The 25,021-nt window shown below is 42.4% G+C and overlaps 1 protein-coding gene across 1 annotated transcript in view; it reads right to left on the minus strand.

Moving 5' to 3' along the window:
* Positions 1-3,982: 3,982 nt before the first annotated feature.
* RSPO3 (R-spondin 3) overlaps positions 3,983-25,021 on the minus strand; it is a 63,704-nt gene continuing 42,665 nt past the window's right edge. The window contains exon 6 of the mRNA XM_032998118.2: positions 3,983-5,041. Coding sequence (XP_032854009.2) covers positions 4,848-5,041 — 194 coding nt within the window. The 3' untranslated portion in view covers positions 3,983-4,847. The remainder of the gene's footprint in view (positions 5,042-25,021) is intronic.

Here is a 25,021-nt window from a genome sequence, read left to right on the forward strand (position 1 = left end):
AGGAAGTGAATTACTGTCTTGTGTATGAGGGATTGATAAGGATATTATTAGTATTTTGCAATGCTCTAGAGAACAGTATCAACAAGAATTTATCTACCCATGAAAAATCAGAAATTTCTGTGCCACACCAATCAATGGATACTCTTGTTTCTCAAAGGCAAACGCAATTATCATTCCAGATTTGAAAGAGCAGGCCTAAATTCACTACGAATATCACAGCTAAGTTGGGAGAGGAAGATGTAAAGGACAGACGGGTTATTATAATGGTGAACAAACATGCTGACTTAACTTCTCTTTAAATTATGCCAATTTATTACAAAATGGTAGGAAAAATCTAATCCCGTGTTAATAAGAGGCCATATGGGAGAATTATTTGAGGATGTGTAACTGCAGAGTATGCTTGCCGCATAAGAGTGTAAGATCTTTATTGTGTGAGCTTTGTGCTAAGTAACGGCAATGAAGTAGCTGATCTGAGCCTGAAAATGTGATAGCACTGCCCAAGCCCAAGTTGGACTTGGGAAAGCCTGAAACTGCAGCTTCAGCTGATGCTTGCAGAAGGTCACTGTGAAGAGTGGCTCCCACAATCAGCTGTTGCGTCATGCTGTGCAGATTTTTGTTTGAATTTTTACAACTTCACATGAACCATGCGAAAGAAACCCAGTGATGTCTCTGAAAATAACAATGCAGATCAATTAAGTACAAGAATCATTGGTCATTCATGCTGCATCATAAAGTTAGGCCTTCAGTAAGGTTCAGAACCTAAAACTACAAAAACAAAAAGTGAATGACAGTGACTCATGAGGGCTATAGGGGAATACTTCTGAATTAATAACAATATCCGTGTGCTGCTTTCCCATCGGTGTGTCAACCACAAGTATCCAGGGGCAGTTGGTAGAGGGTATGACACAAGACCTTCATTGTGTGGGGTGACTGGTGATGGTCCCATTCTGCCAATGAATCCTTTACTACAGGGTACAGCGAAACCTGTCATTTATTTAGTGCATCAATCAGCCTGACAAATCTGCTCTGGTGCCTTAGAATAAAGCTGCTGGGACAACTTCAATGAAGGGTTCAGCAGTTCAGAATTTAAATTGTTGATAATACCTTAACACTAGATTGCCTTATTTAGATCTTCACTAACATGGGGCCAGGTGAGAGAACAAGCTACAGCTTGGTCAGACAGATCAGAAGCCTGGGCCTTAACAGTTGCTTTTTTGCGTTTTTCTGCCTCTTTGTTACTGCTTATAATTCCCTGAGCAGCTTAACTGTCAGAAATAGCACCTCATTTGTGTATATCTACTGACCATAACTGATCCTTAGTATTTTATTCCAGAACTGTTCTTTAAAAACTAACACTCTGATTTTGGCTGACAATACCCAATCAATTTAGCTCCCATTTTAAGAAATGTTGTTTATAATCCTACTCAGTTCATAATACTCCTCTGAAAATTACTTAAAATTGACTCTTAATGTTTTGAGGTATTTTGTAACTGGGAAGCAATTGTTAGGAAAGAGGTTTCACATAAATTTAGTTGCAGCTACTTGCAGTACTTAATCAGGTCTTCTCCATTAAGGTCATAGGAGTCCCCATTAGCTCTTGCTCAGCATGTAAGATCACTGACTCCCAATTTTACATATTTATTACTGGGTGGGCAAAAAGTGTCATTGCAATATATATTTGACCTACAAAGGTCCATATTCTTCTTCAATTTCTTGAGAGAGTCCCAATGGAGTAGTTCACCTACCATCAGGGTAGTCTACATTCAGTGCCACGTTTGGAGAAACTTTCAGTTGCACAGATGAGCTGGATGTACTTTTTAGTGCTTTTCCATGGCTACAGGAAATATTATCAAACATTATCCTGTGTGGGAGGGAACAACATGACAACAGCTTCCTTGATCATTTCCAGGAAAACTTGTATCATTGTTTTGCAGGTACTATTGCTGTGAACTATTACTGCCATGACCCAAATTCCTTTTACTTTTTTATTTCTTTCTGAAAGGTGATAGTATTCCAAGTCCTGCTCTTGGTAAGACAAACCGTCTCTCTTGTCACTGCCACTTGCGTAAGCAGGGAGAGGTGTGCTGGAGTTTGTAATAAAGGTCTATGTGTCAGTATATAACAAAGCTTACATCTATATCCTAAATTACTTTATTTTCCTTCCACCCTCTTTTTTTTTTTCCTTCAGTCTGTAGCTCTTGAACTACGTGATACTGCTTTTCCAGTCTTCCGTCTATCTTTGCCAGATAAATGGCATTCCTTTGACTCCTCCAAATGTTGTAGTAGAGAATAACTGATCTCATGGACATTCTGGGATTAGCTCCTTGTTTTGCTTTTTTCCTCTTTTTAATTCCCTTCTGAACACTCTTGTTCATTTTTACAGTTTTTGCTTGTGGATTTATCAAGAGCTGTCTTTCATCTGAAACCCCCTTGCCATTTGACTCCTATACTTACTTAAGGCAGGGAAAAGACATAACCCTACTGGTTAGTTTTAAGAGTTGTAGACAAAGCTCTCCTGGGTTCAGCTATCTGTGTGGTCCAGCTGGTGGTCTAGTTTGCTGAATCCAACTAGGGATACTTCATCTGGCCAACAACCTGTCCCTAGAGGAAGTAAATTGAGCAGTAAATTCTTTCTGAGCAGCTGAACATCCCCATCTGCCCACCAGCACCCCAGGCAGATGGGTGACTGCAGCTGCAGGACAGGGTTTGAAGCACAGAGTGATGCTTTCTGTCATGATGCCAACCCCTCTCGGTCCAGAACTGCTGCTTGCACCTCAGCTTTTGGTGCCAACCTCTGAGTCTGGCAGCAGCAGGATTTCTCCTTTCTGCCTCCCTGCAGCATCACCCAGAGCCTCAGTGCTGAGCCCAGATCCTGTGCCCTGCACGTCTCTGAGACCAGCTTCTCCTCAGCTGCTGCTGCCAAGAAAATGGGAAGATTTTGGTGGAGGAAAATGACTACTGCTGCCAGGACTGGTACTGGGAGACTGGGACCAGCTCACTCTGGAGGAGGGTGCAGACAAGTTATGTGTTGGATCTGGGAGCCCACAGAGAGCCAGACAGTTTCCCACTCTTAGGTGTCTCTCACAGACATCCAGCGCACCCGGCTTTTCTTACGCATCCAGACTTCATTGTATGCAATGAGTGTTACATGCATAGGATACTCATCTCTGTAAAATTCAGCCTTTAGCACTTAGGTCTTCTCTCCAGCAAAAATACAGTATGTGCATGTAATTGGGGACTGGTTACAGAAAGTTTTGACTAATTCTCATGGAAGTTGGAGGCAAGCTATGGGAGCTTTAAACACTCGTGTTATTAGACTACTGCATCTACACACGTGTCATTAAGAGACAAAGCTCTTGCAAAGCAAAATGAAGGAACCTATCCTTGCATTGCTGTTTGGATGATTAGGATATTCCTCCAAAAGTTAGTCAGAGTCTTTTTTAAGGTCAAACTCACTGTGAGAAAAAGAAATCGTGAATAGGGATGTGAACTGTCTGGGAAGGCTCACCTGCCACATTTTCTAGTCCTTGCATCACACTGGGCAGGCTGTTACCCCTATGACAGCTTCCCTTGGGGAAAGCATGTCAACGAAACATGCTATGAAGCATGTTGGTCCTTCAACATATTTCTGTAAAGGGTAAATCTGTTTCTGAGCAGAGATGCAGTGTATGGCATAGCCTGTGCTTCACTCACGGGTCACTCTTGCCACTAATATAGTCAGGATGGTACCAAGGGGTTTGGCTTGTCCCCCGAACAGTGGAAATTTTGACCTCTGCTGTGTTAGAGAGAACTAGAACAAGAATTTACATAAAATTGGAGAAAAGTTTGCAAATTCTGTCCGTCATTAGATTTATCGTTGTGGATACTCTTGTACTAGATGCACATTGTGGATGTAAGTTGTGTCCTTTTCTGTCTGTGAAGCTATGAAATGATTCCCTCCCCCGGTAGAACAGACGACACCACCACTCTGAAAAACACATACTTACATGATCTATTTTTCTGTTTTTTATTAACTCAACATTGTCTCCTACAAATACGATTTGTCATTCACCAGAAGATTTGAAATGTAGACTTAAGTTACACATAGGTATAAAAAGCATAAAACAGCACACACGGTACCACTGTTTAGACCAGAAAACATTGTGTTGTCCCACAGATAAGAGCACTGTTCAAGCTCAGCTCCATCACCTTCTGCCTCAGGGATTCAGTCTTCAAAGCTGCAGATGCTTCTGCTTCTTTTCCCTCAGCTTGTGAAGCCCTGCCGGATTTCCCCTGGTGTTTCTCACCTGTGTCTGGAGCGCGGACGGGGGAACCACAGGGCAATCCCATCCTGCTCCACCAGAGGTTATAAAACCTTGGGTTCCTACTGGCTCTTCAGAAACGTTTTCTTCCTTCTCTTAATATTTATGTACAATATATGAAGGGATACGATTTGTGCCTTTGATTTAGACATATCTCTTGCCTCATACTTAAACAATAACTTGAAAAATATTTTACAAAGAAAAAGAACATTGTTCATCTGAATGTCGTTCATTATTATATTGCTATATTTTATACCCTATTATTAATATATACAAAGTTTCTTAATTGCCTTTTACAGATGCATGGAAGCATATAATATAACAGTTTTAAAGTATCCCATTTTTAGATTTTTTTTTTCCCTTGGCTCATGTCAATCTCTTTAATAAACTATGGTTGCTTGGAGAATATAGGAAGTATTTGGAATGTTGTTTAAAGTTTAATAACTGGTAGCATTGTCCATTTGCGGCCTGAACGGTTGGAGCACCTGTCAGGGCGATCTGGTAGAGATAGCAGCATCATAAGACTTAAACAATCGTGGAGGGCTGTTAATGTGCAGTGTCGATGGGTGCCAGGTTTTGTTCTTTATTTGGGGCTTTTCTTTTCTTCGGCTGCATTTTGTTGTTGTTTTCCCTCTGTTCTCGGTTTTGTCTTCGGGCTGCTCGCCCTTTGCTTTCCTGTCTTGTCTCCTTGCTTTCATCTTTGTTGGACTTTTTTCTTTTCTCCTCCCTATTTTTTTTGCCTGAAATAAAAAATGATGGCACATTAGAAGATTTGCTCAGGCTGTTGCAATTTCTGACTCACTTGCTTTGCCATACCCTGTAAAACCAGCCCTGGATTAGCACCTCCTGTTAGAATCTGGACACTAGTACTAGTGTTTAGAAATGTCCAACTCTTCACCAAACTACTAAATTTGTCCACTGGACGAGCACATCCCATCGGTCTGACTCTGAGCAAAGAGCCGAGAACTCCCTGGGGACTCCCAGTGCTTTAGAGATCACATACTCATAGCCTGTCTCCCACAGCCAGGGGCACAGCTCCAGGTACACCACCAAAACACAGATGTCCCCTGGTTTGGGGATATCTATGGCTGAAGCCAGGTAGCATTAACTACTTACTGGTCTAAATTTATCTTGGTCTGGGGCCCAGAGCATATGGTGAGAGAAAATTAGCCACCATGTTACTCCCTTTCACTGCCAATGTTCAGCGTCTATATATTTTAAAAATCCCTCTCCCCTCCCTTAACCCCTACCACACCCACGTCCTGGGGGATTCTTGGTATTGCAACATGAATCCCACGACAAAGTGGCAGCTCCGGCACAGGTATGTCACCCTCTTCAGACTAAAAAGTGGTGTTCCAAGTCTCAAGTCAAGCTTTAGACCGTTGTTTCAAAATTAGGTATTCAAGTACTTTATTTATTTAAATACTTACAAAGGTAAGATATTGAGGATTTTGCTACTGCAACAGACCTCTCCAATAAAGCTTCCCATCCTCATAGGAACATTAAAACTTTGTGTATTGGTTGTGAAGAAGACATCGTATAGTGCGTTTATGCTTGGACATAAGAAAAATTATTTGTGCTTAGTGTGGTGAGACACTGGAACAGGTTGCCCAAAGAAGTTGTGGATGCTTCCTCATTGGAAGTGTTCAAAGTCAGGCTGGATGGAGCTTTGAGCAACCTGGTCTAGTGAAAGATGTTATGATTCTATTCCTTCTATTTGCTTTACAAACCAACGCAGGTGTGACATTGAATCGAACTCATGTGTACACACAAGCCTAAAACAGATTAGATTTTTTCTGTGTGGAACTGGTTCAACTACTGATCCATGCAGCTGAAATTCACTTGTGGTTATATGAATCCCAATGATGTCTTCAAAAGCAACCTTGCTTGAGAGTTTCATGATACAGTGTCATACTGACCTCTATGCCTCCTTACATGGAGAAATTTCTGGACAAGTATTGAAAAGGATCTGGCCAAACTCTCTTTTATGATATCCTGGTAATGATACTACTAAAAATAATATATCCCTCTTTGTTACATCAAAAATACTATTAACAGAGATAACTGAGGCTTTCCTACACTAATGTTGGGGGAGTTACGCAAATCTGGCAGTAGCTCTTGCTGTTGAGGATGCTGAATGCAGGGAATTGTGCCCATTCCAGACTTGAAACCGCAGCTGGGACTTTTTGGTGCTTCGTTGGGCTCTGTGGCAGTAGGTCACAGTGGAGGAGTAGGTGCAGGAGCAGTGGTTTTGTTCTGAGAGCAGATGACCATCCAAGGAGGAGTAGGTCAGATAAAGGGAGAGAGATTCAGAGGAAGTGAAGGCAGAAAGCAAGGAGTAAGATTAAGATGTGAGGGTATTCTGTATCCTCTTTTTGTTGTGTAGCAGGTCTGTGGGCTTATTTTTCTGTTTCTCCATTCCTTACCATCACTTTCTGAGATCGGAGAGCAAGGGAAGTGATGGTAAGATACACGTGTTAAGTCAAGTAGGGACAAACATCTGCCTTTATCTTCTTTTGTTTCTGAAACACGCAGCAAAACTTTAAATGTAAAGCGGCACCTCAGATTTTAGGTAACCAGTCAGAGATTACCCCCATGTACTCCCGCATACCTGCAGAATCCCTCTGCACAGAGGTGAGCAGGGGAGACCTGCAGAACGGGCAAGCGAGGCTCAGCGAGAGCTACCACCGCTGGGAGAGCTGGGCGAGCTCCACGCAGGAGTGAGCCTGCCTCTTACCCAGCTGCAACACTGTCTCTTACTAATGGATAAATGACAGTATGGAATTTCGCTCCAGTGGTTTGTAAATACAGTTGGCCCAAGATGAAATGTTATTTGAATGGAAACTGTCCAGACATTCAGTGTTTGACATTGTTCGTTCGGTGATTAGCCAAAATCCTTCAGCTGTGACTTCCTAGCCACAATTCTTTAAGTATGTTGGAAGGACATGTAATGGTTTCCCTTTCAGTCATGGATCAGGATGTATGTGTTTATATGTATGTGTGTGAATATGCTAAGAATATGCTATCTCTGTCTAGCTAGAGACTTATCTAAGCATGGCTTCACTGTTCCTGTTTTAATCAGACTGGTGTCATTATAAAGAACAAGCAAAATTATCTCTGGAAAATACTTGAAACTCAGTCCTAATTCTCTTCTGTTCTGAGGATTACTAGTTTGGAGTACTTTGTGCTATTTTATGCATGATTTAATGCCATCACCTCCATGCTGCTGCCATTTGTGAGAAGATCTGCCCTCTAGACCTGTGCTGTTCTGGTAATGCAATTAAGCATAGAAGGGTCATCTTTGCTGGTTGTTTAGCTTCTTTCACCACTATTTTTAAAAATGGGAGTTTTTATATGACAGTATAATGTTACTTCCAGTCAGTACTTGGTTCAGTTTAGACCCAAGGGAAGATTCAACCAGCAGTTAACTGCTAGCGTTGGGGTGCAGCTGGAGCCAGATTCCTGCCTCCATCTCCCTCCCTGTTCATATCCCCGATCTTTTCTTCCCAGAGGTTTGTTCCTGAATATTTTTCCTTCTTTCTACTACTTGCTGAAGCCCACTTCATCACAGTTCACTGATCCGGACACCAGAAGTTGTGGAAATTCATTGGAAATTTTGGCTATCTGTGAAATGAAAAGCGCAAAAATGCCATGGGCCGTTACGTTTACAAGTTCATCTCTTAACTACTTTGCGTTTGAAGAAGGAGGAAAGGGAAGGACGGCATTAAAACTGAAGCTCATCAAAGAAGTAAATGATGCAGTAACATAACTTAGAAGAAAATACTCTCCCGAAATTTCAGTTTCCCTTGTAAAGAACGTTGGTGTTAGAAGAGCCCTCTGCGTCTGAACATCTAACACTTTATACAGATATATATATATATATATATATATATTTCTATATACCGGTGCCTTTCCGCGCGGCTACGCGGCACTTAGGAGGCAGATCGCGGCAGGGGGCGGGGCCGGGGCCGGCCGCAAGGGGGCGCCGCGGTGCCGCGCGAGGCGGGTGCGCGCGCGGGCGGCGGCGGGAGAGCCCCGGGGTGGGGGCACGGCCGCGCCGACCCCCCCGCCCCCCGCTGCCCCCTGCTCCCCCCCACGCTCCCCCCACGCCGCCCCCTGCTCCCCCTCACGACCCCCCCCCCGCTGCCCCCTGCTCCCCCCCACGCTCCCCCCACGCCGCCCCCTGCTCCCCCTCACGACCCCCCCACGCCGCCCCCTGCTCCCCCCCACGCCCCCCCCCCCCCCCCGCCCCCCCACCGCTCCCCCCGCTTTGCTCCCGCTCCCCTCGGGGCCGGCTCCCGCAAGCCGGGGGTGAAGCGCGGGGCTCCGCATGCGGAGAGGTTCCCTCCTGTCTACCCTCGAGTTATTTTTTCAGGAGTTAGCAACGAGTGTTTCCTGTCCAATTCCCTTCCTCCGCGTTTTGTCTGCTGTTACATCTTCTGTCTGTGCTTTATATTGGGTACGCGATGAACTTTTTTTAGTACGCCAGCAAGAGGATATAAAAAAAGGTAGTGTATTGTGCCACAAACATGGGAATATTGTTTCCTGATGGGCTACAGAATTCTCTTATAACTAACGCTACTAACGTTTATGTCTTTTTATGGATTCAATAAAACCTTTCAAAAAATATTTTTTTTTTTTTTTACATAGGAGATAATCAAACATTTTCGGGAAAATTATTTGCTCATGAAGATGTTGATTCATGAGATTCTAATAGTCCTGTGAAGTAATTATTTGGCATTAAGATAGCTTCTATTCCAGAACTAAAATTTCACACAGCCAACTGTACTGGAAGAGTTAGTCTGTAAGCACTGTCCAGTGAATTTTTCTTGTACGTAAGGGATACTTTACTACTTCTGATAGTAGTAACTTTGTATATTGAAGAAAATCTACAGCCATGCTATGATTTTGAGAAGTGCAGTAGTTCAAATTAAATTCAGACATGAGATTAACTCAGACAACAATATAATTACATGTCAAATAAATTTAAAGGTGCTGAGTTCTCGTTAATCTAATTTATAGCCCCTGGTCGAAGAAATCCCTGCATCTGTGTTTATGCAATCCATGTCTGAATATATCTTTAAGTATGCAAGCCAGAGCACTTCAGAGAAGTCTTTGCATTATCACATCAGCTGTGGTGTTTCCACTAGACCTGTAGCCGTATTTTATGGAGTAAAGGGAGGAAGGGTTGGTCACAACTTGGGGGAACTTGGTACTTAAGAGCACCATGTGAGAGAGAATTACATACTGAAAAAATCAATGTGGGTTAACTACTGCAGGTTACAGATTTTATCTATTTTAGGCATTGTCACTTAGTCCCACCCTATTATATTCAGCTGTAACTACTACAGGGAACTCAGAACAGCATATTTGTTCCCTTCTGCCTTCTGTGGGCACTGAAACCCCAAACCACCATAGAAATGCATAAAATCTGATTGTGCAAACTGCTTCACTTTGGTGGGGGGGTGTCACTGGCTAGGTCTCAATGAAACCCCAGAGGGATGAAAATCTGGTGTCAAGCATTTGGGATGATTGTATTTCTTTTGGAGAGATCAATCCCATTAAGGTATTTACCCTGGGAGAGCAGAAGGAGCAAGAAGAGTCACTGAACTATGCCTGTTGGGGTTGCAGGCACCGACGTAATTGGCCCCTATCTGGAAGGGTGCTGGCTCTCCTACTGTGCGTGTCACCACGGACCACAAAATCCTCCCCACTACACTGTAATGAGCTGAAGAGCTATAATAAAAGACCACAAGCCACAGCTGTAACATGCCACAGTGTTCTTTCACACCCCTCACAGCCTCAGCTGAACTCTCAACACTTTCCCGGCTACCGGAGCAATGTCAGCACCGGTGCTGCAGTACCAGTGCCCCAATACCTCCACTCCCCACGAGGTATGGGGACAAAACTTGTGGGCCAAGTGCCACCACTCTATGTCGCCCTCCTTCCCATCTATCCACACTCCTCTCAGACTTTTTTTAGTCCTCTTAGACTACAAGTCTACCACCCTTTCCTCATGACACAACCCGGACAAGAACAGCATAACAAGTGCCGAGAAAAGATACCAGTAAGAAGAGCATGCCCCAGGCTCTAAAACCACTTACTACAGCTCCGTCTACAATACAGTCATGTCATATTATGCAAAAGAGCAGATCATTCTCATTTTCAAGAAAATTGACACTTTTTTTTTCTGGAACACACGCTGTAACATGTACTTGCAGTACTTGCCAAGACAAGAAGCCTCCAAACCCCCGAGTGCCCAGTGATGCAAAGGACAAGCTCCTTTCATTCAGAAGCTGCTAGCAGCTGATTCATCTGGTATGTCTTTTTGAAGTTTAAACAACATAACTTTCTGAGCAGCAATCATTGTCTTCCTAGGTAGAATGGCCCTATTTTATAATCACTAGATTTTCAGGTGACCCGGGTGGAGAGGGTTAACAGCTTCAGAATTACCTAGGTGCTACACGGCTCAGTGCATTTCCTGGCCTTACTTAATCTTGAAGGTGCACCAACTACTGAAGTTAATATACGTAAAAATTTTAAAGGTGCTAAGGTCCAGAGGCATTCAAGGAGCAATTAATTTGGCCAAACATAGTTTCTCCTGTTGTTGAGATGCATGAAGAGAGCCTTCCTGACTTCCGCATACCAGTCCAGATAGATACAGGTGTTAAGGCTTGTGTCATATCCACAGCACTATGTGGTGATTTTAGATAACCCAAGATACCTCAAATGTTATCAACACTTATGGTTGAGCAACTGCAGTAGGGGGCTTAGTGACTAACTTGTACTTACGTGCCCTATCTCCTCTTGAAAATGGAAATACTTCTTTAGATGTAGACTCTAGGTGATGGTGGAGCCTGAGACCTACAGAAGTCTTTCTATGAGATTTAGGATCCTTGAGCTTCGTTTGCCTCTGAATACAGGATTGCATTCACTTGAAAAATGTTCTTATTTATGTTGTGTGTGCTAGCCTGTCCTTGCAAGAAGAGGACAATCCTGAGGCAGGCATGTTAGGGGGAATGAGAATGTTATGTCTAAATACAGGAATAGATCAGGCCTGTGCAACAGCCATTTGTATAAAGCAGGCAGAGAGGAAAGAGAGGAGACTGAGCAGATCAGCTGTGCCAAAATAGGTATCAGGCTTTGCTGCTGTAGCAGATAAAGAGCAAGTTGTATCCCATTAGGTGTATGGGAAGTAGGAAGGGATCATTTCTTCTGTGGGCTGCTTGGGAAATGACACTGCTGCACTCAGGAGCTCATAAGCAAGGCTTAGGGAAAGTCCTTGGCTTAACGGTCCTGTGATGACCTCTTTGCAATAGGAATGGGTTGGATCTGCCTTTCCTGTGCCACAGAAAAGACATTGACAGTGCCTGAAAATACAAGAATATCCTCCAGTCAAAGAAGCAGCCAGAGAAGGAGGATTTCTGTGAGTTCTGTTTGCTGTTTGTGGAGACATTTACTGCTGTCTCTTCAAACCAGAGCCTGAGGGGATTTATTTCTTTTGCACTTGTCTGTTGGGACTAAGGGAATTTGTTAGCAGCCTTGTTTTAATCAGGACTAATGTGCTAACAACAGCGATTTTATAATTACATAACAGTTTTCATCTTATAAGAACCCGCAGCTTATAAACTTTGAACACAGCTTCCAGAGACAGGAAAGTAATGGCTATTTAGCAGTGCAGAAAACCACTCCTCATTGCTTAGGATGGGGAGTGACATACACCATGCTGGTATTTAGGGAAGTGGTGTTTTCTCACTGATCTTGCTTTGAGATTTTTAACGGTGGCTTCTGAATGAGATTTGGTTTTTACATCTCTCCTAAAAGTGGCAAAAAGGTAGATGAGCGTCCAAAGCCACCCTATAACCCTCTTTTAAGACTAACAGAATCAGATTCTAGTACAAAGACTGGCGATAGTAGTGATCGGTACCAAAACCCTTTACCCTGTTGTTAGAGATCAAAGTATTGGCAGAAATCTGTATTATCTTGTTTTCCTTTTAGGCACCAATAATCCAAGCCCTCCCATTAGCCCAGATTGAGGTCATAAATATAGTCCTTTTTAGAGACTTAGTTCAGCTGGTGCAGGCTTTTGAGCAAACCAGAAATAAAAATGTGATGCTGCATTATGTCAGAGCCGCATGTTTAGTCTGCCTCTCTAGAAATAATCAAGAAAAGTTATACATGATAAGAGACAGATGCTAGTGCTTCAGCAGACATTTGAACTCTTCTAGTACAATAGTAACAAGAAAACACCCAAAGAAACTTGTTTCTTTAGTACTCAAATTTGTACTTGGAGAGCTCTGAAGGGAGGGATAAACGAGAAAAGACGTTTTCTTTGGCTTTACTTAAACCGATTGCATTAATGTAACCTGCCAATTCAGAAGATGCTTATACGACCCCGATGTTCGGATGCATCTGTAAGAATGTCTTTTTTCCCCTAAGTGACCATGGTGTGAAACCCAGGCTATACTGATGATTGAGTATGGATCCTAGAGGGGATTTGCAAGTGCTGACTTTAACACTTGAGCCAGGCCCCGGCCCAGTACTAGAGGCCAGGGCCAGGGTACCTGGGCATCTTGCACCATTTAATTTGCTCATATAGGTGCAGCTATACACTCCCCCTGGAGCCCCCTCCTTACATCTCCTTAAGTTTCCTGACATGCCAGGAAGGTAAAGGAAGACAAGGAGTCAACAGGATGCACCTCTGGCCCTGCTCTGCACGGTTCACTTGTCCTCTCCACCCTCAGTGCAGTTTGTTTGCGTTCCTGCCTAGGGTGACACCTCTGCTGACAGGTGGGCAGGAGCCCCTGCACGTCCCACAGGTAAGCCAGGCCAGCCGGATGGATGGATGGATGGATGGATGGATGGATGGATGGATGGATGGATGGATGGATGGATGGGTTGGTTGGCAGTAGCTAACACGCAGGGTGACAGCAGCCCCTGACGGATCCACTCAGCAAAACCATTAGCCCACAGCCAGGGTGCTATTACTTAATTTCGCCCGAGGCCTGATCCTGCCCTCTGTTCTACTTGCTCAAACACGCAGAGGTCACCAAGGTTGGTCTCTGGTGTAAATGAGGGGAGAATTTGCTTTCAAGGGTACTTTTCAAAACAAGGTGTTGAAAAATGACTGTTTCTTTGTTTCATGTCTCCAATGTGTGTGTACTATTCCAGCTGGCCAAAGCATTGATCCTCCCCTCTTTAGGTAGTGCCAATATTTCCAAATGCATTTTCATGCTGATTAAAGTGACAGGTCAGGTTTCTAAGTTTCTCACTGATCAGGGACTCCAGAGGTCCCCTTTCAAAAAGAGTAACATGATATTTCACTTTGGCCATCTCCATATGTTTCTGAGGAGTTTTTTCCACCTACTGAGAGATACCTGGCAGTTCACCAGGTAGAGAGCAGCTTGTGGAGAAGGGGATTGGACTCACCAAGACTCTTGGGCTGCCACTGAAAAAGGCTCAAGAAATTTTTATGCCAAAGTGATTCAGAGCTTAGCCCTAGGAAGCTCAGGGAGCTCAGATGAACAAGATGCTGTCCAAGGGGTCTCAGGTTTTCAGGCTCTTGAGTCCTTGTCAGCCTGCCAGGTGGGTTGCCAAAGGCCAACTCAATGGACAAGCTAGCAGGATAATACACAGAAGCCCAACACAAAGACAAAGTTGTTTCAAAACCTGCCTACTTTCCACTGGGACTTCACTGAAATCAGCAAGTTTCTGGGAAATGTGATGACTTTGATAATCTGGTATTTTCCATTCCTTTGGAAAATGCAGCCCTATAAAATATTAAAAAAAGCTTTCTAAGCAGGGGTCATGGAGGACATGCATGAAAAAACTTGAATACAAATATTTTAACATTGCCCGTAAGTCTTCAATTTAAAATGAATCACAGATAGAATTTGTCCATGTAAGTTTTATCCAGGCTGTCTTGCTGTCTTGTCTTCTTTTTTTTTTTTTTTTTTTTTTTTCCAAGAATGTGATAAGTTTATTCTTTTTAAATCCCTCTGGGAATGAACTGTGCGTTTAGAGCTGTTTGTAGTAACACAGGCTTTGCACACTGAAGTGAGCAGCCGGCTTTATGAGTAGCTTAAAGTGGAATGTGAAGAATGAGTATGCCATGTGACAGTGCATCACTGGAGTCCACTTCACTTAGTATACTTTATAAACTGACCGCCATGCCATTTAGATTGGATACGAATGAGGTCTCATGGCCCAAAGATTAGAGGAGATGCAGCCCCCACTGAAACGAGAAAGCAGCCCCCCATGACAGAGGGCACCAACAAGTGTTGAGAGTCTATGACCCCCTTAGCCACCCCACTGGGAGATCTGCCCTGCATCCTGTCTAGCACAGTTCCCACCAGCACTATATAATGGCAGATCAGTAGAACTTGCTGTAGGCATGTTTTATTTTTCTGCTTGGTGCTTGGCTGCTGTCTTAAGAGTGCTACAGCGGTGCTGGTAAATTGGCGACGATCCTAGACTTCCAGGTGTGCCTGTGGGGTCTCCACAGCCCATGTGGCGAGGCTCGTTACAGGAGCCAAATTGTAGGGCTGCAAAAAGGATCTAGGGAACCCAAAGCAAAAGTTCATTGAGTGATATTTTCTGTACTATGGTGTAGTGCAAGAAGGCAGGACCTCCTCTAGCCTCTGAAAACTGGGACTGTGTGGATCAGCAGTTTCTCTTTCCAGCTGCCTTGTGCTTCCAGATGAAGCCTACTGTACACGATTCAACTAATATGTTCATGCTTCTTTTTAGAAATGAGTAACTAATCACTTTCCTGCCGGCTCCAAGAACTTTTACATTAGTCAAAAGGTCAAACTGCTCACTATTTCTACAGATCTGAGTGCCACCTGCTTTTGCTAGCAACTCCTTAGGCACTCTTCTATAACATCTGAGGCAACCCTGTAGCCACTAAAACCAATAATATTTTGCAAGGGTCTGGTATGACATGCTCAGAAACATTTTATAGACTGTCATGCAGAAGTGTAGAAATCTCAGGGGCAAGAAATCAGCAAACGGTGCACACACACTATAGTCAGATACCAAAAGGAGCAGGATACTTTGTCCAAAGAATACAGAGCAAATAGACCTCACCCAGAAACTCTAAGAAGTTACTTAATATTTGTTCATGTATTTTTGAAAATGTTACCCAAGATGTACCTATGTCCGAGAAGTTAATTTATGTGCTCTGGAAGAGTGGGTTGCTTTCAGTTAGAAAACAGAGGTTCCATCAACCTTAAGCCTGTAGTATTCAGAGGGATTCACAGAGACTCTTCATCTCCATATTGCATTTTCCACTGTGTCATATTTGAACTTAAGGGATTTATCCATCATAGCTTTAGTTTGATTTAAGACCACTGGGGACAATAATACAGCAACAGAAAATATACTGTGGCTGGGAACATGATCCTTCATCTTAGTGACGAACCTTTTTTTTTCCCATTATAAAACAGTCTTCATATGACTTCTGATAGTTCCACAACTGTAAAATAGAGATAGGAGTGTCTTAATTTTGTTAAGTGCTTTGGGATCTATGAATAAAACCTCCTACTGCTGCAAATCAGAGCCACTGAAGTGGACAGAGTCTTCCTTACTTCAAATAATGTTTTGAATGACCAAACATCATGATTCAATCAGAGAGCTCAGGATCCTTCTTTACAGAGTATTGCTTCCTTGCTCATGCTTAAAGGTAGCAAGGGCTGGATCACCCATTGGCATTCTCTACTACCACCCACACTCGTACAAGAAATAAAGTCAGTTCCTCTGGGTTTAAACTAAATCCTTCTGGTTTAGCAATGCACATTTCTACTTAAGCAATAAACATCTGTCGTCTGCCATTCATTAATATTAATTATAAATGGTCACTAGCTCATGGGATCCAAGTCCACCAGCTGAGATTTTTCCAACTTTGACCTTGTTAGGATTTGTATAAAAAGTGTTCAGAAGGGTCCTTCGAAGCTCGAAGCCAACAATAAGTGCAATTTGCAGAGTGCAGCGTTTAGATTATGCACTTAAAACAAGGGCAGTCAGAAAGGGTGATGGGGAGCGGGGGAGGGAGGGAAGGAGTACAGAGCCTGAAACAGCGTTCCTTTAAACACTTTAGAGTTTTAGACCCTTCTGCAGGCTAATGACAGGGAGAGGCATTGTCCATAATGAAACTGGCCCATCCATTAAACATTACTGTAAATGAAAGGTTGCATGAATTAAAGGTAGTTCATCTCATGTTTCAGGAATGTAGTTGTGTTTCATGTCTGAAGCCTGTTTTCCTTTTAAATGGAGTTCTTCAGATGACAAATGAGAGAGAGAATTTCAGAAAGCAAATGAGCAGAAGTGAATACATGCTTAAGAACAAAGAAGAGACATAACTGTAGTGGTAAATCTTTATACTAGAGCTACTGTTTTCTGTAGATATTGGGGAGGATTAGATTAGAATTGAGAAGTCTAATTACTGGGACATTTTACTAGTAAACCAATAAAAAAAATAGAAAAATCCCCATAGTTAATCGTTAAATTCTAGCCTTAATATCACCTGTGTATGTTTCACTCATGGACTACTGGTTAATTCTTTTGCTGCCATTTTGGACTTCATGGAACTAAAAATAGAAACTTTAAGAAATGCTTTTTCTGAATTTTGTGTGCCCACAGCATCTTTAAATGATTTTTTTTTCCTCTCCTTTAATTTATGCAAAATTGCTTCAACAAAAATTAATGAAAAATAATATTTGATTGCGTCAGTCCTTAGAATTAGCTCTTTTTTTTTTTTTTTTTTTTTTCCCAGGCCTAAACATACATGAGTTTTACCCTCATGGGCTATATCTTCATCTACTTTTAAAATATACATAGCTTCATTGGCAGAGAGGTGCTAGCTTGTATCTCTGGTGATTTAGTGTAATAAGTTCACTGAAATTTTCTGTAAGAAAATCCAGCCCTATACTCTTCCTATAACAATGGTTTGAAGCTGATGAATGCAAAGAGGAACATGAACAGATATCTTAGCAGTGCAAATGACTAAACTGGACAAAATGAAAGGAAAGGGTTTCAGTTCTTTGACTCAGGCCCAAATAAAAGTCTGAGCTTGGCAAAGACAGCAGGAGGCCTTGTATTGATGTCAATGGACAGACATACTTGGATTTGTGTTCTGTAAATGTGCAGTAGCTTGTGTCTCTGTCAAAGTCCTACAGAAGGCAACAGGCAAGAAAAAAGATGTGGAAATTTTATAGCAATTTTAGAAATGTTTATCAAAGCGTTACCTAGTCCCTTACTAGGCTATAAAGCTGAACTGCTATACTTAGACTGTCTCTGATGGATGTTTGTGTAACCTCCTTAAAAATCTTCCATGATGGGGATTCCCACAACCTCTCACCTGATCTTTATGATCTCTGATAATAACACTGGATATTATCATCACACTGGGAACACTCTGAAGCTCTTTTGGACCTTTACAAAGAAAAATTATGGTAGCTAGTGTTTTCTGTTTCAAAGTTATGAGGTTGGAAGAGAGCTGGGAGGTGGCAGCCTAAGCAGACCAAAGGCTACATCAGGTGTCAGAGCTGGCAGGGAGCGTGAGCTGAGAAGAGACGATGAGACGAGATGCAGAGACCTGGGTGGGGAAAATCAAACAGAGCTGCCTGGGTGGGGAAGAACAGGCAAATATCCAGTATGATGAGGAGAAACAGCAGCCAAAAAGTGCTCCTTTGTTTTCACTTTGTTACACAAGAATGCTGAAAATCCCTTCTTCATGGCTAGATCCAAGGTACTCAGAAGTCAATGGGATTTCAGTGGGTCTTGGATCAGGCCCCTTAAAAGAAGGGCAGCTGTAGCACAATAATGAATGAGTGCCACTGCTGTCCACGACTGGCAGTGTTATAACAGCATTGCTATACATGGAAGTGTTCCACAGCCCAGGATTTAGCTGATTAAACAGTGCTGCATGTGTCACCATTAGACTTGAAACATCCACTGCCTGATTTACTCTGTAGCTCACATACCCCAAATGTTTTGCATTCTTGGACTAAATTTGATAGATGTGCTAGCAAACTTCTCTCTTGCATTTATTTAGTCTTCTTTCCAGGACACACAGGCCAAAATAGTGGGGGGTTTAGATCTCTGGGTGGCGAGGGCCGGGTGAGCCCTACTGTCAGCAGCAACTTCCCTTCACCTTTACTTTATGGTAATATTAGCCAAAAGTGAGAAAACAGCTTGCTGTGGTCTTCTGGAGTGTCAAGAGAAAGAAGTTGTCAAGATATCTTTCAATGGCACACAGCCTGAAAGAGGCTCATTTCCTCTTCCATCTGTGATAAACGTCCCTCCCTCAGAAAGAGCTCCTTAAAGCACTGAAAGTTAGGGCAAGGGCTTTGCAAGCATCGACTGCGAGAACTGATAGAAAGACCACTGTGAAGAGAAAGATGGGTGTGCGAGGATGTGCAGGCAGAGCAAGGAAGTGAAGTGGATTAAGAGAGAACGATGCTCTGCTTTTTCAACACATGGTCTCTGCCTGACACTGAGAGGAGAGAGTAGCCACAGTTTCCTATTTGCTTCTCCCTGAAACTCAACAGTGTGAAGTCGCTGAAGGTGAAGGTGCCATGGATAAGTAAAGTACAGCTGTACCAGGGAAGAAGGCTGCAGACCAGGCAGACCCCTGTGTGTCTGCAGAGCATAACATGTAGTTTGTTTTAGGACTCTTTTTGACCTGCAACAGCCGTCCCTCTTCTCTGGTCAAATCTGCAATGGAGGGAATAGCCCTGGCTAGTTTGGATGGAAGCCAGAAGGTGGCCGATGGCCTGGTGGCCGAGGAGCAGACCTTTGCCTGATTTTCCTTAGCAGCATAGACATAGCTGCAGAATTCACCTTCTGAAGCTGGAGCTGCTCCTCTCAATCCCAAACAATTTTATTCCAGAGGGAAGATTTTAGGCAGGTGCTAGAAATTTGGTGCTGAATGAATACCTGATGGGCACTTTGGAAGGGGAAGGAAGAGGGGCTAATGAGAGATTTGTGTTCCCTCCTGGTTTTCCTACACAGCCCAGGCATCTAAAAGATAGTCAGCCAGCCAGATCTGGAGCACAAGGAGGCATCAGAAGGGAAGATCAGAAAGAGAAAAAGAGGTGATTTCTATCCCTTATTTGGTTTAGTGATCTGAGGAGAACAGCTCTCACATCATATTTTAACAGAAGAATGTAATCAGCTTTTTTCTGATTCACTTTGCTTACGGGAGCAACTGACCACATGCTTCTTTCTCAGCTTTGACACCATTCCTGTTAATACGAGGTTGATGCTGTTTACCAGCAGTGTGTCTTGAACATTTTTTATAGCATGCTCCAGAGGACCTCAGGGCAGCTGAGCGACCTCCCCTCTGCTCCCAGGCCTCCAGGATAAAGAGGAGACGGAAGGTGGCAAGAGAGGATCTGGCAGCAGGAGAGGAGAACATCACCTGAGGAGCACAGAGACATCATCAGCCCAGAACTCTGCGAGTCTAGAACCAATTTTGATACCTGAGGGCATGACAGGTTGGTGTACAGCCACAGCCATTTCATCCTGACTGTTCATTGAGATGCATATTATTCAGAGAATACAGCCTTGGCACGGTACACGTGTACACAGTGTGTGCATACGTGTATGGTACCATACGTGCAGAGCCACACAGTCTGTATATATTACCTGCTTGCACAGTTGTCTGTTGGAACTGGGAGGTATGAGGAGCACTTAATTTTCACACTAGCACAAACAAAATAAACATACTTGTAGCAAAATGTAATATTACTATTAATTAGTTCAGATTTTAAGGTCTCTTTTTGCAGGCATTAATCTAATAAGATTTCCAAAACTCCCTGTGGTTAAATTTTGAAAACACTGTGATTAAAGTTTAAAAATGCCTTTTTCCAATCTTTTCATCCCTTGAATTGTAGAGCCAGTACATCCTCTACTATCAGCTATTTTGGATTCGCTGATCACTCAGAGTCATATTGGTCCTATTTTTTCCCCTCTAACCCTTCTCACCCAAAACGCTTTTCTGGATCATGCCCCTGCCTGCCAGCCCGCAGCCGTGGTCAGCCCTGTGCTTTCCGTGCCCTGCCTTGCTCAAGGTATCCCCAGGGTGCCATTTCACTTTGTGCTGCAACTAGAGGAATCCCAGTACCAACAGCCTTACTCTTGGAGGCTGGAAATGTGTTAAAGTTAAAGAGTCAAAACCCCTGCAAGGAAAGGAAATGAGAGGTCCTCTTGGCAGCAACAAACAGAAAATAAACAACCAAACTCTTCACAAGACAGATTCCTCAATTATAGTAACTCAGGCTCACAAAGGCCAGAGTTATGACCCATTGGCGTATGCAGTATGTAAACACAGGGTAGCAGTAATTAGCTTTGTGTTCGTTTTGAGGCTTCAGAAGTCCTGTGACCTGCCATAGAGTAAGGTCATTAACCATAACCATACTAGTGACCTTCACACAGGACACCCCGTCTCTCACAGTTACATGAGAGAACTGTGCACTGTGATGTCTCCCCGGCTCACATGCTAAATGCCACTGAGCTATACATGAGGGAGAGGATGTGACTTTTGGGATGAACTGTGATTGGAATATTTTACTTTCCCACATGGCAATGCTTAGGACTTAAATGTGATTAAGTAAAAATACTCAGGATCAAAAATATACAGAATTTCCTCCAATTCCTTTTTTTTTTTTTTTTTTTTTTTTTTTTAAATTAAATAGTACACTTAAGAATTATTGTACTGGTGTGGGCCTCCATTGCCCTGGGAAGAGTCTTTTATATTTGGTGTGTGTTGTGTGTAGGGACAGACTACTCATAACTTGTTCCATAAAGGGTAGTTCACCTTTGAATAAGCAGGTGTACAGTTTATCAACAAACACAACAAAACACTGCTCTAACCCCAATTTTGCCAGTGCTGAATGAAATTAGTATCGGGAATGTCTGTTTTTCAACTCTACTTTTTGTCTTACTGTGTCTGACCCATGGATCCCCTACAATACTCTCATCTTGCTGACAGTCATCCTGGCTGAAACTTTGTTTAGATTTTGCAGTGTTGTGAAGTTGTTACTGTGCAGATGGAGAAAATGTGACCTTTAATTTAAAAGTTACTGGAAAAAAGTCCAGATCACTCATACTAGGCTGTCCTTAGCAATCACTGGAAAGAAACAGACACTTCTATGGAGGCAAATTATTTTGCCCTTCTTAAAATCCATCTTACAGTGTCATGGATCCCCTTCCCCAGGTGCAGTATTAACCTCACCGTTAACATGACCCTTGCTTTGGCAAAACCAACTAATTTTTATCTGTCCAGCTTAAGTGAAGTAAATCCCATCAGCCTACGGAGGCTCAGTGAAGTCCCAAATTGCCATTCCTTGTCTGAATTCTCAGATAGCAAAATCCTCTCTGTGAAAATTGCATCCATGTCAAATTCAGATTGTCCAGTGTGACAACAGAGCTTAACAAAATGCACAAGCAACTGTTCCAAAGGTCTGGCAGTCCAGAACTTTTGGGAAAAATGGGCATTACCACATGAATAAACGTACTGATGTGGCACATACTTATGCAAGCCTTAAGTGGCTACACAGGAGTTTCTATGGGTTGTGAAGATCATTCAACCCTGACTTTAAGTGCTACAATTCAAAACCTGTACAAAGAAGTGGTGAAACTCCCACTGATTTCAAATGTCTTCCTTCACTACTGTACTTTCATGTACATTTTAAAATGTAGTGCAACTTATGCATCTTTTGTTTTAGTAAGATCACTCTTTCTCTGTTTTGTCCCTGTACAGCTTAAAGGTCTGTTAATTAAATTAGTGCACCTCAACAGGAGAACAACTGCAGAAACTTCCATTTGTGAGAAGTACTAAAGGGGCAACTTGGTTTAGACTCCAGAGCCTTCTGTGCTTCGTTGTTACATGGATCCATATGTCATCAGAGAATGTACATTAGAGTGGGTAATTCAATGAGTTTAAGTTAAGTGACTGAAATTAGTTTATTGCCTAATATTTTAGGTTTGTTAATATTAAGTTACACTGTTTTCAACTAAAGTAAATGCTTGATGAATGGCTTGGGATTTTTAGCTGAGTGGTGGTTGTGGAAATCTGGTGGATGCCTGATAGGATTCCTTCGTCACACCATATCCAGCTGAAGACATTTTCAGACATGATCTGATTAATATGTTTGAAGGATTGTGTGGACATATAGCAATAAGGGGTGGAGGAACTAGTTCAAAGAAACAACAGAGATGATCTGCGTCTCAGTTCTCTAAGCTATTCCAATCAAACCCGGATTTTTATATTCACATGTATGCAGTGCAGGATAGAAGCATATGTTTTACATTATACCCCCAAAATATATACGCTTCCTCATTCAAACTGCTCAACAACAAACCCTGGTCCCTTAGTTCCATTCTGTTTGCCAGTCTGTATCTAGAATTCAGCTACTTATCTCAGAGATGCAGCTTCATCTCTTATTTTTGCTGTACACAAAAAAAAAAAAAAAAAAAATCACAGCATAATATCTATATTCTCCTTACAGCACAAACCATTAACTGACAAGCTACCTTGCCTCCACAGGGTTGCAGTCTTGTGAATTTTGACTAAAACTGCCCCTCTTCCTTTCATAACAGTATCCTGCTTTCAGGCTCTACAAGGTGAATTCCTGCACTCCACAGTAAAAAATAAACATTCTATTCTACATTAGTCCCACCATGTCTTCATGTCTAATGCTTTAATTTTTGCCTGTCAGAAACAAGAACTTTCTTTGGCCTGTGTTTACACGGAACTGGATGCAGTTAACATTAGTTCTGTCCTTTGAACATCTAAATGCCACCAGCATGCAAATGAATCAATATATGAACAAGCAACAATTGAAATGTATTATTTATTTGTTTACAACAATACAACTGTGTAACCAATGTAGCCTATCTACCGGCTTGCATAATACTTGGCTTTCTAAGATGTCTTCCTCATTTGTAGCTGTGTAGTTAGCCTTTTGGTGAGTGTTTTTAGTCTCTTCAAACTGATCAGAATATGTTCTCTGAAAGCACTTAAAACTGTCTGCTGTCTGGTGGGTTTAGTTGGGACTTGACATAAAGTCATATGGTGAATGTTCTTGGCAGAATTGCTTGTGCATGAAAACATGCAATTCCTTCCCCACAAATACTTTTGTATGCAATTCTGATATTTATCTTTTGGCCAGTACAAGTCAATCTCACACATTTGCAGACAGCTGTCCAAAGAGACTTGGATGTCCTTGAAAGGGACTTGATTTGGTCAGAGCACATTTATTAAGGCAAAGAAATAATATTGATGGACAATTTGCAGTGTTTGAAGAGCTCTGCAAGCTGTGCTTTTCCAGTACATCTATTTGACATTAATGGACATGGCTACAGGGAGCAACGTGACTCTCAGTGTATGTCTATCAGTGAAAGGTAGGAGCCAAGAAGATGTTAAAAGTAGCAGTGCACTGCACTGGGGGAACAAAAAAAAAAAGTGTGAGGGTAAGAAAGGAAGAAGAAGAAACTGGAACTTACAATCATATAGTCACACAGACTAAAAAGAACTCACCATCATGGGTTTAAAAGAGAAGAATTACGAAATAAATTATAGTGAGGTTTGGACAGGACTGAACTATAAAAGGAGCCTGTATGTGAAACACATGGGAATTACTCCACCAGAACACACTGGGATCAACTACTTTAGTGCTAAAATGAGTAAAAATAACCTTTTAGGCTAATCAGGCTATTTGTATCCTCGTTAGTCCCATTTCTTTGCATTCATTATGAAAATACTAGCACCATCTTTCAGTAAAACTTCATTTTATAGCCAGTGAGGGAAAAAAAAAAAAAAAAGAGTTGTAATAGATCTCACCAGCTTTAATGACACACCAGCAGATCAAAACAGAAAAAACCCTCTTCATCCATTTTATCATGTTTTGCATAGCCATTCTAGAAACATGTCCTTGCTTCTGTGTGATAGCAGCGACTTAACTGACTAACATTCTGTCTCTGACCTCAACTTCTTGAGCAAAGTTGTTGAGGCATCTATGATGAGCATACCCCATCATCATGTGGTCTTTGCCCTAACTTCCTCGGCCACAGACATCTACTCAACATGGAAATGGCAGAGGCTGACAGAGCTAACTCTCTGTTCATGGTTGCAGAAAGGAGGTTAACAGCACTGTTGGTAACTTCTGGGTCTGCTGCTAGACTTCAGAAGCTGATGCCATGAAAGCTAAGCTCCAGAGCAAGGCCTGAGTGGCAGTGGAGAGTCATACAATACAAAAGAACTTTTCCGTTGTTTCTTAACAGTAAATACAAACATACTTGCTTTCCCTTCCCTTTCCCAAACTGTTTCTGTTGTTACCTCCTTCTGCACTCACTGACTGGACACAGCTAGCCAGAAGAACTGAGCCTGGCTTGGTTTCTCATGCAATTATTCTGTTGTTCAAAGGGGAGCAGAAGTTTCTCTCTGTGCAATAAGGGACAGTGGCAGTAGGGAAGATAAATTGCCTGGACGTTAAGTTGGAAAGCTTCATTTCCCCATTCCAGTAGGAACAGAAGGAAAACTTTTAGCTTAATTCTCAGTTTCCTGGCTTGTCACCATAATCCAGCCCTTTAAGTTATTTTAACCTAATGTTTTATGTGTGAATTTCCTCAGTTTTCCTAAGAATTATCTTATTTTCAAAAAATGTGAATTCATCTTCTTGTGAAGGTGCATGAAATTGAATAGGGTAGACTTTTGT

The sequence above is a fragment of the Tyto alba genome, unplaced genomic scaffold (assembly GCF_018691265.1).
Source record: "Tyto alba isolate M040663 unplaced genomic scaffold, T.alba_DEE_v4.0 Super-Scaffold_22, whole genome shotgun sequence".
Taxonomy (NCBI): Eukaryota; Metazoa; Chordata; class Aves; order Strigiformes; family Tytonidae; genus Tyto; species Tyto alba.